We start from the raw sequence: 16,106 nt of genomic DNA on the forward strand, positions 1-16,106 counted from the left end.
TATTTGCCCATTAATAACAATGTGTTCGCCTTTTTACTTTTTATTTAATTTAAATAGCATCTATCAAATGACTTTCTCAAAAAAGATTAATTAAAACTTGCTTTTAATTAATTTATCACACTTGGCAAAGAATAGCAGGTGTTTCAGGAGAAAGAGTTGCCTAAGGCCTGTTTTTATTGAGAATAGACTCTTTTTTTCCAGAATAAATTACCAACTGAATGCCTTTGTCTTAGGCAAACCAAACAATGTTTAAAGTTTCACACATCTCTTTCCCTCAAATATGTGACTGCGTTATTTGTCAAGTTAAAATACTTCTTGCTTAGTTTATTGTTAAACAGGCACTAAAAGAAATCTCAATGTTTTTGTGATTTTAGTTTTGAAAAATCTTTTTATGGTGTGTAAGTACTTTTAAGTTTTGGATATACAATAAATAACCCCTACATTTTACACAAAAATTTTTACTGCTTTTCTCATTTAAATAAAGTACTGCAACTAATTTTATTGTTGAGTAGATTAAAAAAAACAGTATTTTAATTATTTTTTTTGTCCTTTTTTGATCTGTGGATCATTTTGGCTTCTTGATTTTGGTCCATATGACAAAACGTTTACTAGACCTATCGTTTGAGCTTTTTATTTTCATTTTAAAGTTAGTATAAGTTAACTCCTGAAATTGTGGGGAATAGTGAAATTCTCTCACTCATTATCTTTGAATTTAGCAAACAAATATATTTTGTAATTCCAACATTAAACAGGAAGCATGTAGTCAGAAAGAGAAAAAAATAAAAATATTTGGCTTCAATTATACAAGTTTTCATTTGCTCTATGGGTTTATTAGAAGACTTTTGACTTGTTGTCACAATAAATTCTAATTAATGATGTTTAAAATCCCCCAAAGATGTTAATTTTACTATTTTCTCCACTGTTTGTCCAGTAAGAATATCAGTACATGTAAATAAATCTCAAAATATGATTAAATGCTGTTACTTTGTGCAGTTTAGTGATACAAATCACACTTTTGTATTTGACTTTTGTGCAAATGAAGCGTAAATAAGGTCAGGTATAAGCTAACAAAACAGCAGGAACTGTGTGAACCTCTGTTTATTGTTTATAAAACGGCATTATGTCAAAGTCATGGTCATCAGATCAATGCAGGAGATTGTTACATTTGCCGTTACTACAATATTGCATGCATTTGTTTCCCACATTTGGAATGAGCTGTGTGCAACAAGCACCAAAGAGGAGGAAAAGTGCAAAAATAACTGCCTGTAAGACGTCCACAAGCTCCCTCTAGTGGACAAAAACGAAAAGAGAAACACAAAGAACGACACAATGGTGAAAAATCATCTCAATAGTCACTTTTGGCCCTGAACACTTCAGACTTGCATATATAATTTCATGCATTCACTAAGAATAAAGCCCTAGTTTCAATCTTTGTCTACACAGAATATGATCAGGTGTTAAAGTGCACATTATGGCCCCCATTCCACGTGACACTGGATATTTTTAAAATACCTAATGCTTTCTATTTCACTTCTCTAATCATATCATACTTAAAAAATTATTTAATCTATTCAGGAATGGAGGACATTGTTGCAAATAATAGCAGCCCTTTAATCCGCCACCAAATTCCTTCTGATTTGCTGCAAAAATACCAAGTAAATCCAGTTTATGAGAACTGAAAGTCAAAACTGATCAGACAAGCAGCAAATGTAGAACAATGAAGCCTGTCGGTTTCACTCATCTGCTCCACATGTAGGACATTTCACACAGACCGTTCAAGCTGTAAATACATCGGTTTTTATGAGTAAGAAACTTTCAGGCTTAAAAAAGCTTAAATACCAACACAGAGACCTGCTAGAGTTGTTCCTCAGTATTCCCTGAAAGCTCAGATTATAACGTGTGAACATAAATATTACTGACAACGTTTGATGCAAAGATGATAAGATTTGCAACTATCAGAATTTTTATTTTGTGTTTTTGTATTTAAAGACGGTGGTTGCTTTGTGTTCAGGTAAATTATCATACCAACTCGTAGAAGACAAAACAGTATAGTTTCATTATATTAGGACGTTTAAAGCTAACTCTTTGGCTGACAAATCGTTTGCTTTCGTATGCTGGTGATTTGACCTCATTATTCCAGAACTGTTTTTCTTTTTCAGCTAGATTGAAAAAGCTGCGTCTGGTTTATTCTGTAGCGCCCAGCATGTTTCCATCAAGGGTGTAACAGACAAAAGAATAAATAAAAATAAAACTTAGTGTCAATGACACAAATCTCCCAAGAAAGTGCGTTTCTTTTTCTGCTAGTTTATCTTTCCAAGGAATGCTAGGTTGTAACATCTATAAAGCAAATCTACAAGGAGACCAGAATATTTTTGAGGCTATGAGGAATGGAAGATAAAATAAAAAATAAGCTACATAAGCAGGCAGCAAGCAGCTTTATGTAAAAGCTTTAAAGCTGCATTTTGAAGTATCTTTAAGACGGACTACAAAGTGGACCCACGTTGCTCAGCTCAGTAAAGCTTAAAAAACTGAATGTTTCCATGAGGTGTGAAGGTAAACATTGACCTTTCTGTTAAGACAAACTGTAAACTTGTAGAGAGGGTTTTGTTTTGGGATGTTCCTGCACTTTAACAGGCTGTGTCTGATGCTGGTGAGTCAGGATGGGACACTCGTCACCCAGGGCCAGTGAGGATGATGATAATGATGATGATGATGACGATGACAATGATGACGATGATGACGATGATGATGATGATAAGGCTTTTGTGCTAGAAGTGTGCTTGGGTTTGTGTGCCATCTGTCTGGATTAGAGACCCCTGGGACTCTAGCTGGATTTCTTCTTGACGCTCACTGGTGCTCCTCTCGATTTGTTCAACATCTCCGTAGCCTTAAAAAAATTACACAAAGATTATTTATTAGATTGGATGAAATTTCACCTTCTATCTATTTATCTATAGAGATAAAGAGACAGTGAAACAAAGATGGAGATTAGGGCTCCAACTAACAATTCTATCAATTATTCAGATGAAAAATTCTCACATTCTGCAGATTTTTCATTTAACTACTTAAACTTATTTTATACAATAATAGAAATATACAAAAAACTACAAACAAACAGATAATAAATCACATTATTGCCTAAAAGTCAACAACACACCATTATTTTAGAGTGTATGCTTGACCATAGGATGCATTTGCAGTTAAAAATACTTCCAACATCAACTTGAGCTAAACAATCAATAATTAGTTTATTCACTCGATTTAACAAATTTCATCATTAATGTACAAACATTTTCTTATAACACTGACTCTACCTGAGTGGAAAGAGAGCAGGAAAAGAAGACAATCATGTAGAAATCTGCCTCTTTCTCAATAATTATAAAATAAATTTGTCATGGCCACATACATTAAATTATCTCCTCATTAACTCAAAAGTGTATAAAACGTAAATATTTTTTTATTTTGAATTGGTTTAAAGTTGAGCATTTTTCCAAGTCCTCATAAATAAATAAAATAATAAATTTGTCATGTATGTAATATCAACTTTTTGCTTTTTGTTTTCACACCAACCTACGCATACATTTCACATCCTTTGATTTTTATTTGTAAACAAGTATGTTTTCTAAATAAAAATCAACCAATCAATAATAAAACAAAAACCTGTTCTAGGACGACGCCGGCAGCCTGGTCGATGGCTCCGCCCACAGGCCGGTACTGGCCGGAGTAGCGGATGAAGGCCCACACCAACATGGCGACCATCAGCAGCCCCAGGCCGCAGTCGCACACCAAGGCGAAGGTCGTCAGGCCGACAAAGAGCAACACGCCCGACACGACGTAGAGGAGGCACATCAGCACGAAGAGAACCGCCGGAGTCCGGAAGGCGCTGAAGAGGTTCTTAGCCTTTTTAACAAAGAAAATATTTAATCATCACATTATGAAACAAAACCAAATCAAAATCAAAGTTTTTCATGTCTTCTGGAATCATTTTGACTTTGGCTCCTTTTTCATTTCAGATTTTTACACGTTTTATGTGTAACACCCATTTACTCAGTTACATTGAGTAACACTTTAATTACTTTTATTACATTGTTCTTTTTACTAGAGTAACATTATTATGAAGCATCTCTACTCTTACTTTCTGGATAATCCATCCACTGAGTAACTTCACTGAATAAAAACAAACAAAAAATCCACCAGACACTGATCTGCAGTTTTTATTCCAGTTTTATGAGTTTTATAATGAAATAAACTGACTTGGAAAATTGTTCCTTTTGCCTGATTTTGTATATGAATTATTTTCATTTAGGTCTTTAAAATACAAAGATTTCCATGTAACTTTTGGTCCGTCTGATGATGTCATTTTTAGATATGAAATGATTGATGTTTTGATCAGATACTTTTTTTTTTACCAAATATTTTTCTACTCTTACTTGAGTAATTTCTTGGATGGCCAATATTTACTTTTACTTGAGTAAAATATGTTGAAGTAGTGCTATTCTTACTTGAGTATAATTTTGGGTGCTCTACAAACCTCTGATCGCTCCACAAGTAATAATCCTTTTGGCCTAAATAGGCTTTAAAACTGAAGCATTTGTAAAAAAGCATTTATATCCTGATTTCTAGCCACTTCAGGAGATCACAAATAAATAATTTATTATGATTTTATGACTTAAATATGGAAAAAAAAGATACCAGAGATGATAATGTCATAAGATAATTCCCAAGTTAGCTGGAGACCTGCCATTAATGACCCATAATTTGATATTTCTTTTTTTTCTGGTCTTCTTTTCTTTATTTCCCTGTTGAAGCCTTTATAAAGTGTCAAGGAACGCACAGAATAAAATTTAATGAAAAAAAACCCAAAATGATTTAAGCTCACAAAATGTTTTGTTTATGAATAAAAGGGGGTGAAATGGTAACACGGCAGAACAAACTGCAACAAGTTTTTGTTTTCCACGTTTTTATTTTTTATTACTGAAGTTCGGTAAGGGGATGTTTCTCTACTAATTGCAGCTGATGATGATAAATGAGTTTGAAAATAGTCTTTAAAGTTTTCTGTCATTTTGAGGGATAGTTTCTGTTTCTAGCTGTTTCTGACCACGCTCGATGTCTCTGTTGCCGCATTCGGTCCGTTTTAATCAAACTCCCGTTTGTTTGTGTAGAAAGTCTGGTTCGTTTGCAGAGATGTGAAAGTAACCAAACACTGATGTGGACCAAAAGAGTGAACTCTGGTGCGGTTTGAATTCATAGCTTTCAAAAATATAGTCCACTTTCAAAAGCAGAAAGTGGACTATCGCGCAGGGCATTCTGGGTAAATACAACAAAACAAACGCACGTCTAGCGCTGGCAGGAGAAATGGCTTGTGGTTTTTTACCAGAGGCAAAAGAAAAATCCAACAGACGCTAAAATCTGACTCTACTCCACTTTGTTTACATTTTGTAAAGAAGAAAGTTGTGCTCAGTGTCTTCTGAGGTTTTTGTGTCGTTTCCTTCAGTGGTTCTTGGTGCAGCGCCCCCACAGGTGAGGAGGGGAACAGGTTGTTCAATTTGTTTGGCTAGTTTGAGACAGTGCAGTGTGAAAGCGAACCGCAGCAGCTGAAAATGCAACAAATGTTGCAATTTTGATCCTAAATCAAACCAAATCAGGTGTGAAAACACCCTTAGGTAAACTAATATTTAAAAAAAAAAAATCAGGTTGAAAAGCAGGGAAAGTCCAAAGAAAAAACATTAAAAGTCACTTAAAAGGGAATGCAGGTTCCTTTGAAAACAAAATATAAAACTAGATAAGGACTTCAAAAATAAAACTTTCCATTTAGCGGTTTCAGATTCATGCAGAATAAAGAACAAGTCTCACCTCGTTGTGCTTGCTAAGCGACTGCCACATCTCGCCCAGCTCCCTCTGCAGCTGAGCCTGGTAGCGATCGCAAAACTCCTGTCCTCCCATCTTCTTTGTGTTTGCAAACGTGTGGATGGCTTCTCCATGGAAGAAGTTATGCTTCTCCTCCAGCGTCTCTGGAGCCACATACGGCAGATCTCCTCCACATATCTAAGGCGGGATAAAAACACAAAACACATGCTAAAGAACCGGAACCTTAGAGATGCATGATGTGGTTCATGCGTGGCAGAAAACTCACCCTCTCCATGTTCTTCTGGTACTGATCTTTAGCTGCTGCTACAGCTGCCAGGTTGTTGGCTTCTGCTGTGGCCTAGTAAAATCATAAACACATGTGTTGCTCATAGTGAAAAAAAAAACAAAATAATTCAAACTGCCTGTTCAGCTCCATAACACACGGATTGTACACTTTTCCCACAGCAAAATTCAATCATCTTAAGGTAAGAATTAAAACTTTTTCAGCACCAGACTTTGAAGATAAAAATAATACAAAGTAACTAAAAAAATGACCCTATTTTATATAATTTACCATCATTATTAATAGTCTCATGATAGTATTCTACAGTCCTACAGCAGGAACATGGAAAAATAAAACAATAATTAATTTTTATGTGTTGAAATGTCTCTCTTCCACACATCCTAAACTTCTGACTGGTTTGACAAAGTTACAAAAATGTTTATAAGGTGTATGAAAATATCTGATTTCAATAAATAACATTTTCCAAATTTTGGCTTTTAATCAAACATTGTATTGCACCTTATCACCAAACTGTGTAATCAGAATATCCATCACTTTCAAGGACTTTATAGAGAAATTAATCACATTATTCAAAACAATCCAAACAAATTGTGTTAAAGTAAATGACGTTGATGCTCAAATTAAATGTTTAAACACAATACACAAAGAAAGTCTAATAAATGTCCTCCAGATGTTTTTAGCAGATAGAAATATTTCTTGTAATTCTGACAAATATAAAATAAGAAACGTTTAGCTTGATTCAACTTCCGACAGTGAGAAATAAAAAAGTATTTTTATTTTATTCAAATATCTGGTTTTAGCTATAATTAATGTTTTGCAAAATTAGAATTTTAATCAAATATCAGATTAGACAAACTGTGCAGTTTGAATATCAAGAAATCAATCGCATACAAAACAATCAATAAGTAGTTGGGCCACTAGGAATAATACATTTTACATAAACTGAAACAATCCAAACAAATCTTAAGGTAAATGATTTTTAAAGCTAAAACACAATAAAAGTAACAAAAAAAAAACAATTTCTAAAAATATTCTTGAAAAGTTTTCTGGCATTTAGCAAGTAGAAATATTTTTTGTAATTCTAACAAATGTAAAATAAGATAAGGTCTTCACAGAGAAATCAAGAACTTGAAAACCTAATTGAAATTCAGGCATTTTCAAGGATTTCCAGCAGAAAACAAACCCTGCCAACATGTCGACACGTACCATGAGCATCGTCTTTGGTTGAGGCAAATCTTCTCCTTGGTAGATTTTAATGTAGGCCTGGAAACCAAAGCAGGACGGAGTAAGAAAAACGGAGCGGGCCTCAGCAGAACTGCAGAGAACCGGGGGATTTCACCTTGAAGAACTCCAGCAGGCCTCTGCAGGTCACTTTGTTCCCGTTTATTTCCTTCTCAGCCAGGTTGTCTGGAAGCAGCAGTTTGGGAATCAGAGCCTGCAGCTGCGTTTTGAATTCAACGGCAACATCTGGAAACAAATTAAACGTTTTGATATTTAGTTAATCTGTGCAAAAAATACTTACAGCATGAAAGATAATGTAAAAACTCTATCTACCAAGTAATCTTACATTTATTAATGTATAATGCATATATAAAACAACTAATCAATATAGTAATATTCAATCAATATTTAGTTTTTATTTCAGCAGATGAAGATTTTATTTCTTTAAATTTCACCAAAAAACATCAGTAACAAAAATGCCAACAATCAATATTATATTCAGTAGTAATTACATGTTTATATGATAATTTGAACAGTTTTATGTCTTTTCGTTGACAATGTGTGATTGAGATAAAATTTTTCTACCGAGTTGTAAATTTTCTATTGTAATGTTGTTTATATTTGCATTTTTTTAAAGCTATTTGTGAAACACTTTGCTTTTCTGAATATATATATAAATATATATGCATATTATTTAGATTTTTTAAAATCTGGAACTGAAGTGGTTTTGTTAAAAGAGTTGGAATAATTATCATTGCTTTCATTGTTCAATATTTAAATTATCACAGTTTGGCTCCATTTACTGAAACATTTTTCTACTTGTTCTGAATTTGCAAATTTTAAACTGTGATTTCTCCCTTAAATTATACATTTTGCTCCTTAATCTTAAACAATTTTTGAATATTTTTCCAAACATATATATTTTTTTTAGCTTTGTAAAGAATTAAGAGTTGTCTATAGTTTCACTATATCAATAAATGTGATAAATAAATAGGGTTAGTGTTTTCTAAAAATCCTACTTTATGGATTATTCTTATTAGGCTGTCAAGATAATAAATCTTGCTGGACAATAAAGGGTCCCAGAAACGATTGCGATAAACAATATTATTGTTATTTTGAGACTATTTTCATCTAATATACTAATTGTAAAGGCTTATGAATGCATGTAAAAATCTTTCATTTCTAAAAAACAAAAATAACACGGGACCTGTAAAACGTTTTAGACATTTTAAGCATCCAAAATAAACAAAGCAATAACTTTAAAAGTGATTATAAAGTCTCTGTAACCAAAATTGCATTTAAAAAAATACTAATAATCATTCAGTTAAAACGGGAAAACAGGCAAAACGGGCAGGTAGTGAAAACTAAATACGTCCTACTGGGTGTTAAATGTTTGCAGAATTTCTCAAAATGGCGGCTTTTCAACGATATTAAAAGTTAGTATCTCTTTAACAACTGGAAATTACTACACTCATGTTATTTTATTATGCTATTAATTGATTTGCAGAATAGTTAATGTCTGTAGTGTAGATTTCTTCGCAATAACTTAAATAGATACGATTCATATCTATTTATTCAACATTTTTAGAGACTTTACTTCCAGTTGTTATCAAAACTCATCAGCAGAATCTGCAACGTTTGGATTTTCTCTATTAAAATCAAAGCTCAACCCGTCTCACCGCTCAGTTGTCCCCGGAAAGCGGGGTGGGTGGCAACTTTGAGACCAGGGTGGGGCAACAAGAAGCAGGAGATCTTGGTGAAACATGAATGAATGTGTTCTCTCACAGTCTGCAGCTCCTCATGTTGAGCCTCCTTAACCTGAACATACACACACAGCACTCTAGAAATGTTGCAGCACTTTTAAAATCATTTTAAAAACATTTAAACTGGCACCTGCAGCCGTTTCTCCAGAAACTCGCTGCCACCTTTGAAGCCGTAGTTGTATTCGTAGGGGAAACTCCAGTCTCTGATCAGAAACATCAACGACTGTGGGGTGAAAAGAACAGTGTTGAGATAAAAAACATATCTATATTTAGCAACAATAACCACACTAGCATTAGTTAGTGTGTTGGATAATGTGATTCATGGTACCTGAAACGGCTTCTGAAAGATCTCATCCATGGCCAGACGGCCATACTCTGTGAACAGCTGAGAGGAGAAAACACCAAAATGATGCAAAATGTCACAATTAACTTTAGTAATATGCTTCAATATAAAAATCTGTTTTTAATATTAAAAAAAACAAAAACGGTATTATGTGAAAATTCTGGGTTTTCTTTAGCTAAAAGCCACAATCTTCAGAAACACTGACATGGATCAATGTTTACTGAATCTACTGTGTATAATGGGCTTCATTTTTTTTATTGAATCATTTAAATAAATTAACTCTATTGATGATATTCTAAATTACTGGTGAGAAAAGCCGACTGAACTTTGGTTCCAGCAGCTGAAACCAAACTGAACTCTCTGGTTTTTGGAAAACTCTCTGGTTAAATCCAAATAAGCTGCTGTTGGCCACGCCCCCCAACTCAACGCTTAAACTCACACGTGATTATACAACTGTGCATCTTTGAAAAGCAGAAGTGGCGCCTCCTGCGCAACAAAAATGCACCAAGTGGTTTATGGATGGTAAGTCAACAACAAAGCACTTGTCTTTTCCAGCAGCCATTGTACAGCGTATACAAAGGTAAAACCAGCAGACTAAATATGCTGGAACACTGCTTGGGTTGCTAGGTAACGGGCTGAGCTCGGCTGGGGTTGCTAGGTAACAGTGCAGTCCCTATGGAATGTGACTTAATCGGGAGGATTTTGAAATGACATCAAAAAACATGCCAACTTATTGCCAAAAACTAAATGGGTTTGTTTTTTAAGTGTTTAGACTGTTTATAGATCCAGTTTAGAGTCAAATGGAAGCACAAAAATGTGCAAAATATGAATTTTGCGTGATAGTTCTCCTTTGATTACAAAGTTACAAAGGCGTCAAGATAAATTTAAACTGCGAAGGCCAACCTCCACTTTCCCTTATGTTTTAGGGAGGGCAGGCTGGACTGTACGGTTGGCATCTTATTTCATTACATGGTGGTTAGCTTCCTAGCTTCTGTAACAAAATATACACAGATGTCTTTAAAATCACAACACAGCTGTTATTTTATTACAGCAGTCCTACAACAATAAGATCCAGGTGGGAATAAAAATAGTAAAATTAGGTTGGAACTATAAGACGAGCTGTTCCTTCTGAAAAGCTTTTATGAAACTGACTCATCTCTAAAGTTAAGTTAAAAAAAATAACAACACAAACCCAGACTGACCTGTAGTTGCTGCAGGTCGTCCTCCTGGATGTTCTGTGAGAGATTGTAGATCTACCAAACCAGAATTCTTGTCAGAAAACTCAACAATGACAAACTAATCAGTAATGATGAGAGTAAGATGTTTACCTGGACTGAGCTGGTCATGGTGCTGAGAGCAAAGATGGTGGCACAGTCCTTCACTGTGGACTGGTCATCGAACGCTCCCTGAGTGTCCATCAACACCACAGCCACCTACAGGAGAGAGACGGAACAGCAGCAGACGTTGTTATTTTCTGTAATAACTGACTTTGTTGTTTTTTTTACTTTTAGAGTAAAGAAATAAACTGTATTTATTTAATAATATTTATTTACTGTGAAAAAGTGGTGACAAGAAGCCCTGCAGGGTTATTTTGAGGCTGCTGATTGGATTGCTCTTTGCCAGCCACATGGAGAATGACATCATGACTCAGTGTGTGACCAACTATAAAAACATCTTCGTGGACAATACTATCCCCATTTGAAGAATTTTGAATTAATAGGAGTCACAGCAACATTTAGTTTCCCTTTGGAAAGTATTTTTGAATTGATTTTGAATTTAATGTCAATTTAGATTAATAAAATTGTGCTTGTTTACTGCACAAAATAAAGAATAAAGATGTAAAAAGCTGACTTTGAAGTAAAATAATAAATTGCTAGGTCTTTAGTTTGAAGAACTAGTAAAAAAGAAGTGTAATAAATCTCAGAAATAGCTCGTTGAGATAAGCTGAGTTGATAGATTCATGGCTCTGTGCTCTAAGGAAGTCTGACTAATAAAGTCTAGATACATAAATGTAAAACATTTAGAAACAACATTCAAAACAATAACGGCCATAGCGGTTCTGGTAAAAACCCAAACAGAGGGAAACTTCATTTCAAACTAAATACAGCCTGCAGAAACCAGGTAAAGGCACACAGATGTACAGACTCATCCAGCAACATCTCAACTTTTCTGCTACTAAAAGGAAACATCTTCCTCAGGATGTTCCCAACAGAACATGTGTTCATTTCTAATTAAGTGGATTTTAAATCTGCCACAGTTAATAATTAATAATAGTTAATAATTAACTGGCTGAAATATATAAAAGAAGCACAAACTTTAGAAACATTAAAACCAAAAGAACACAAAAAGCTCAAGGTGCCTCAAGATGACCTGTAAAAGTTGCTATATAAATAACCTTTACTTACTTACTTGTTACTGAAATAAATTCACTTTCATACATATTCTTATTTAATAAAATGTACATGTACTAAGGTACAACAGAGAACAATCCTGAGATAAAGTTTCTATTCATTTTAACTATTGTTTATTTTTCCCAAAAAGAAAAATGTTGCGATGTTCTTTTTAAATTCAACATTTCGTGTTAACAGTAAATGTTTTTTCTCTCTATTTGCTCATTTTAATGTGTGCTATAATCTAAAAATCAAACTTTAAGTGACATCTGCTGTTTGTTACAGAGATGAGAAGTAAATTGGTATCTCTAGATGACGTCAGTACCTCCGTCCCGTCGCTCTTCTGAACTGTAAAAACTTTGCTCCACAGCTGGATGCCTGTCGTCTCTGGTTCCGACCCGCCTCTCCAAGAGAACCCAGTCAGCTCCTCGTCATCCCGACCCAGCCAGTTATTGTCGCTCTGCAGACACACAAGTTAAACCGTAAATACCAAACATGCAGCAGACATTCAGATAAAACTTTAGAGCAGAAACAGCTTCCCTCAGGGTTTGTGTTTTGGGTTTTTTTTCCCCACCATTTTGCCAGCAGCTCCAACTATCATTACAGCCTGTGCTATAAATAGACATCTCCAGTGTTTTATAACAAATAAAGTGGAGAGCAGAGCTCTCAGGTTCTGATTAGCTCCACACTGAACAGCTTGTTTTACTGTCCACTGGAAGCTAAGGTTTAAAATTTAAAGTGGGGCAACAGGAAACATTTTAATGGAAGAGAGAGAGAAAAAATTTTAAAAAATCAATAGCACTTATCAATCGCAATCTCAAAGAGTGATGCTTGTTGGACGCATGCAAACAAACAGGGGAACTACTGTAGTACATGCTGATTAAACTTCCTATGAAACCTGGCAACAAAAATCTAAATTATTATTCATCAGCAAACGGGTTTGGTCACATGCATATTTTTATGCTGTGCTAATGCATCGATGCCTCCCAGATTCTGGAGAAACCAGTCGGATCATGACCTGACCTGACACATTAAACTGTCCCAGAAGTTATCATGACAAATGATAAAATGATTGTTTTTATTTCAATTTTCAGGTAATATAATGGTGATGGCGTAATAATGGAAGTCAAACTTTAATTTTTGACAAACATTTAATTCTGGAAGTGGAAGACATTTTAAATATTGAAAATAAACAAAACAACCGAAACAACAAATAAAATGAAGAGAGGTCAGTGATGTGGACGTAAAGTTTTATCACAATATTTATCACGATTATCACAATATAAGAATTATTTATTACTTTTTTAGTTAACCGTGTGGCTGCAGCTATGTCGCAGCAATTACAACCCATGAGATTAACTGATTTACTGCGACAGGTGTCGTCATGGCAACACCTCGGGCTCACCTTTCTGTGCATGTAGCGGAGCATGAAGTCCAGTAAGAAGCTTTTCCCCTTCCTGAAGGCGCCGGCCACCGACAGAACCACCACATGTTTGTCTCGGACCTCCGGATCCAGCAGAACCTGAGCTAACGCCTCGGTGTTCAACGTGAAGGAGTGATCGTCCTTATTTACGTCCACAATCTGAACCGGTCGTGCATCACTCCCCATTCTGCAAACAAACAAAACCATTATCGTCAAATAAAAGCTTTACGAAGCTCTACATGAAAACATTAAACAAGCTTAAAACTTTACTAACATTTGGCATCAACCACCTTTAAAAATTTTAAATATTTTCTTTAAGGTTTCATTTAATAAAATTCTTGCTAATAAACATTAGGGCTGGGTGATTTATTGGTTAATAAAGTTTTTGAAGATGTAATTTTTGGAAAATCTGCATTTTTCTTTACCAATGCACTCCTGAGGTTTTCATCATTCAGACTGGGGCTGCAGCTAACAATTATTTTTGTTATTGATTAGTCTATTGATTATTTGACAATGGGTTAGAAAATGGGCACATAATACAGATTTTTTATTTAACCCGTTTAAACCTTTTTTATACAATATTGGAAATACAATAAAAGATACATTTTACAGCCTAACATGCAACACCACAGCATTCCTTCAGTAAATGTGAGCCAGGTGAAGCTAAAATTATGCAACTTGTTGAGTTTTGGGTAAAAACATGTTTACAGACAAAAGTATTTTTATCTTAAATTCAAAATTACATATTTTTGTACAGTTTTGATGCAATTACTGCTCTAAATGTGATGTGTTTGTTTCACCAAATTGCCTTTTTTGGGTTTGTACACCTTAGTTAACAATTAATGGATTACTGAATTAATCGATGTTTTTTTTCGATAACCGATTAATTGTAATTAATCTGCTTAATCGTTTCAGCCCTAATTTGGAGTGATATGAGCACACTCAGAGCCGCCATCTTGTTTGACAAACTTATTTAAAATAAATATTTACACTTTGAATGACAAGGTCAACAGGTCAACCCAATTTAAAGGTCAGGCTAATATTTTTTACTTAATGATTGAGCAAATGACTGAGTCTATTTTAAAGAAAAATTACTACACAAACTGAGGTGGTCACATCAGATCATGATAACTCTACACAAGCTTTTTATATCATTAAAACTATTTTTTCTTGTAATTTTTTGCATTTGTATTCTGCTAAAACTCAACTACACTCTCATAACTGAATAATTACAACAAAAATAAATAAATTACAGCCAGGCCTTAATACACCATCATACACCTCACAGAAGATTTGACAAAAGCCACTTTTTGAAAATATGTTCTGTCATTTGTAATTTATTTTTCAGAAAATAAATCAAGAAAACAATAGATTATCATTTAACAAAATAAAAGTGTTGTATGTATGTAAAAGTGGCCTATAAGTGCACCACAATACTGTACAAAAAATTTTAATAATTTATTTCCGTCTCATTTACTTGGCTTTCGTGGTTTTTAAAGCTCCACAAACTTTCTGAAGTTTTCATTAGATCTCATTGTGAGAAAATGTACAGCATGGATGTAAATTTTGTGCTTTTAACAAGCAGCTTACATGGTTACAACATTATCCTCCACAGTGCATAAAACCATATGTTTATTTTATTCAAATTGAATCAAAATTTGATGAATCAATGAAAAAATGTGCCTGAATTTGATGCCTGGACAAATAATCGGCAATCACTCATATCATTTTTAATTTTAAGCATTTATTTCAAAAATGAACTTTGATGATAGTTGAACGATGAGAAATTTTGAATCAAACTGAATGTTTTCCAGTCAGCACATCTAGCAGAAGAGATAATTTATCTTAAATAAAACCCACCATAGGGCATTTTTCTGTCCAGATCGAAACATGTTTCAACATTTTCTGCTAATAGCTCTCCGTCATTCACCCTGCGGGCATTAAAATACTATTCCAGTAAGTCAACCAATACAAAGTTTAGCTCTGTGTGGATGTGGCTGCAGGCTGTTCATATGGTGTCATGCTGCTCTGCCTGCAGCTTATGGATTTAGCATGCCCTCCAATAATCTGGCCATGTTTCTTTCCTCATCAAAGGAGCGCATTGTTACGAGACTTAATGGGGAAACCTCCATGTCCTCCATGGCGTCCATTAGGACAAGAAGGTGAGACGATGCGTCATCAAACTAAGGAGGTCACTCCCTACTTTCAAGCACCTTGAGGGTGTGGCGTTGATGAGCAGCATGCCAGCCATTTCCTTGCAATGAATGTTCAGAACAAACTGGATGCAAGAAATTAGCACCATCAGAATTTATTACTGCTTTTCCGCAACATCAACAGCTAGCAGAGTGAGTTTGGCGCAGTAAAGTTGAGCTGAAATCCACTTTTAACGCGAACGTTTTCGAGTCTGCACAACTGAGCTAACACAGCGGTTAAAACAGCGAGAGTTCAGACAAAAACAAAGAACTAGCTGTTAAATGAGCGCAGAGTTAGAAAAAAAATCCAGAAACAATGTTGCGTTCACAGGAACATGAGTGAAAAAGGAACATACGTGTTTGTTTTAGCTGAAGTCTCACGGTGCCGTGTTGTCTGTGGAGTCTTCCAGAAGCGTCTCCGGACACTCAGGAGAACCGAGAAACGAACAACTTTTCACACTGACACGAAAACAGTCATGAGAACTTTTTTCCACAGCTACACTGCCCACTTCCGGCTTCAGTCCGCGAAACGTCACATGGGGAATGTAGTTTTTTGTGTGACCTCCTTCCCCCGTTCGAGCTCTGGTGAAAACTACAAGCCCCTTCGAGTGAAATTCACCGAC

At 34.9% G+C, this 16,106-nt stretch overlaps 1 protein-coding gene across 1 annotated transcript; it reads right to left on the reverse strand.

The window, feature by feature from the left end:
- Positions 1-1,080: 1,080 nt before the first annotated feature.
- On the reverse strand, positions 1,081-16,008 carry LOC102227330 (atlastin-3-like). Its single transcript, XM_014468933.2, has 14 exons — positions 15,840-16,008; positions 13,274-13,478; positions 12,194-12,328; positions 10,807-10,911; positions 10,681-10,731; positions 9,464-9,520; positions 9,266-9,358; positions 9,052-9,190; positions 7,491-7,618; positions 7,358-7,414; positions 6,134-6,205; positions 5,854-6,045; positions 3,661-3,900; positions 1,081-2,887 (listed from the first exon to the last, which is right to left on the reverse strand). Exons 2-14 carry the CDS (start codon positions 13,475-13,477, stop codon positions 2,825-2,827), a joined length of 1,536 nt encoding a protein of 511 aa, XP_014324419.1. The 5' UTR covers position 13,478; positions 15,840-16,008; the 3' UTR covers positions 1,081-2,824.
- Between the last annotated feature and the right edge of the window lie 98 nt (positions 16,009-16,106).

This window comes from Xiphophorus maculatus, chromosome 23, assembly GCF_002775205.1.
Source record: "Xiphophorus maculatus strain JP 163 A chromosome 23, X_maculatus-5.0-male, whole genome shotgun sequence".
Lineage (NCBI taxonomy): Eukaryota > Metazoa > Chordata > Actinopteri > Cyprinodontiformes > Poeciliidae > Xiphophorus > Xiphophorus maculatus.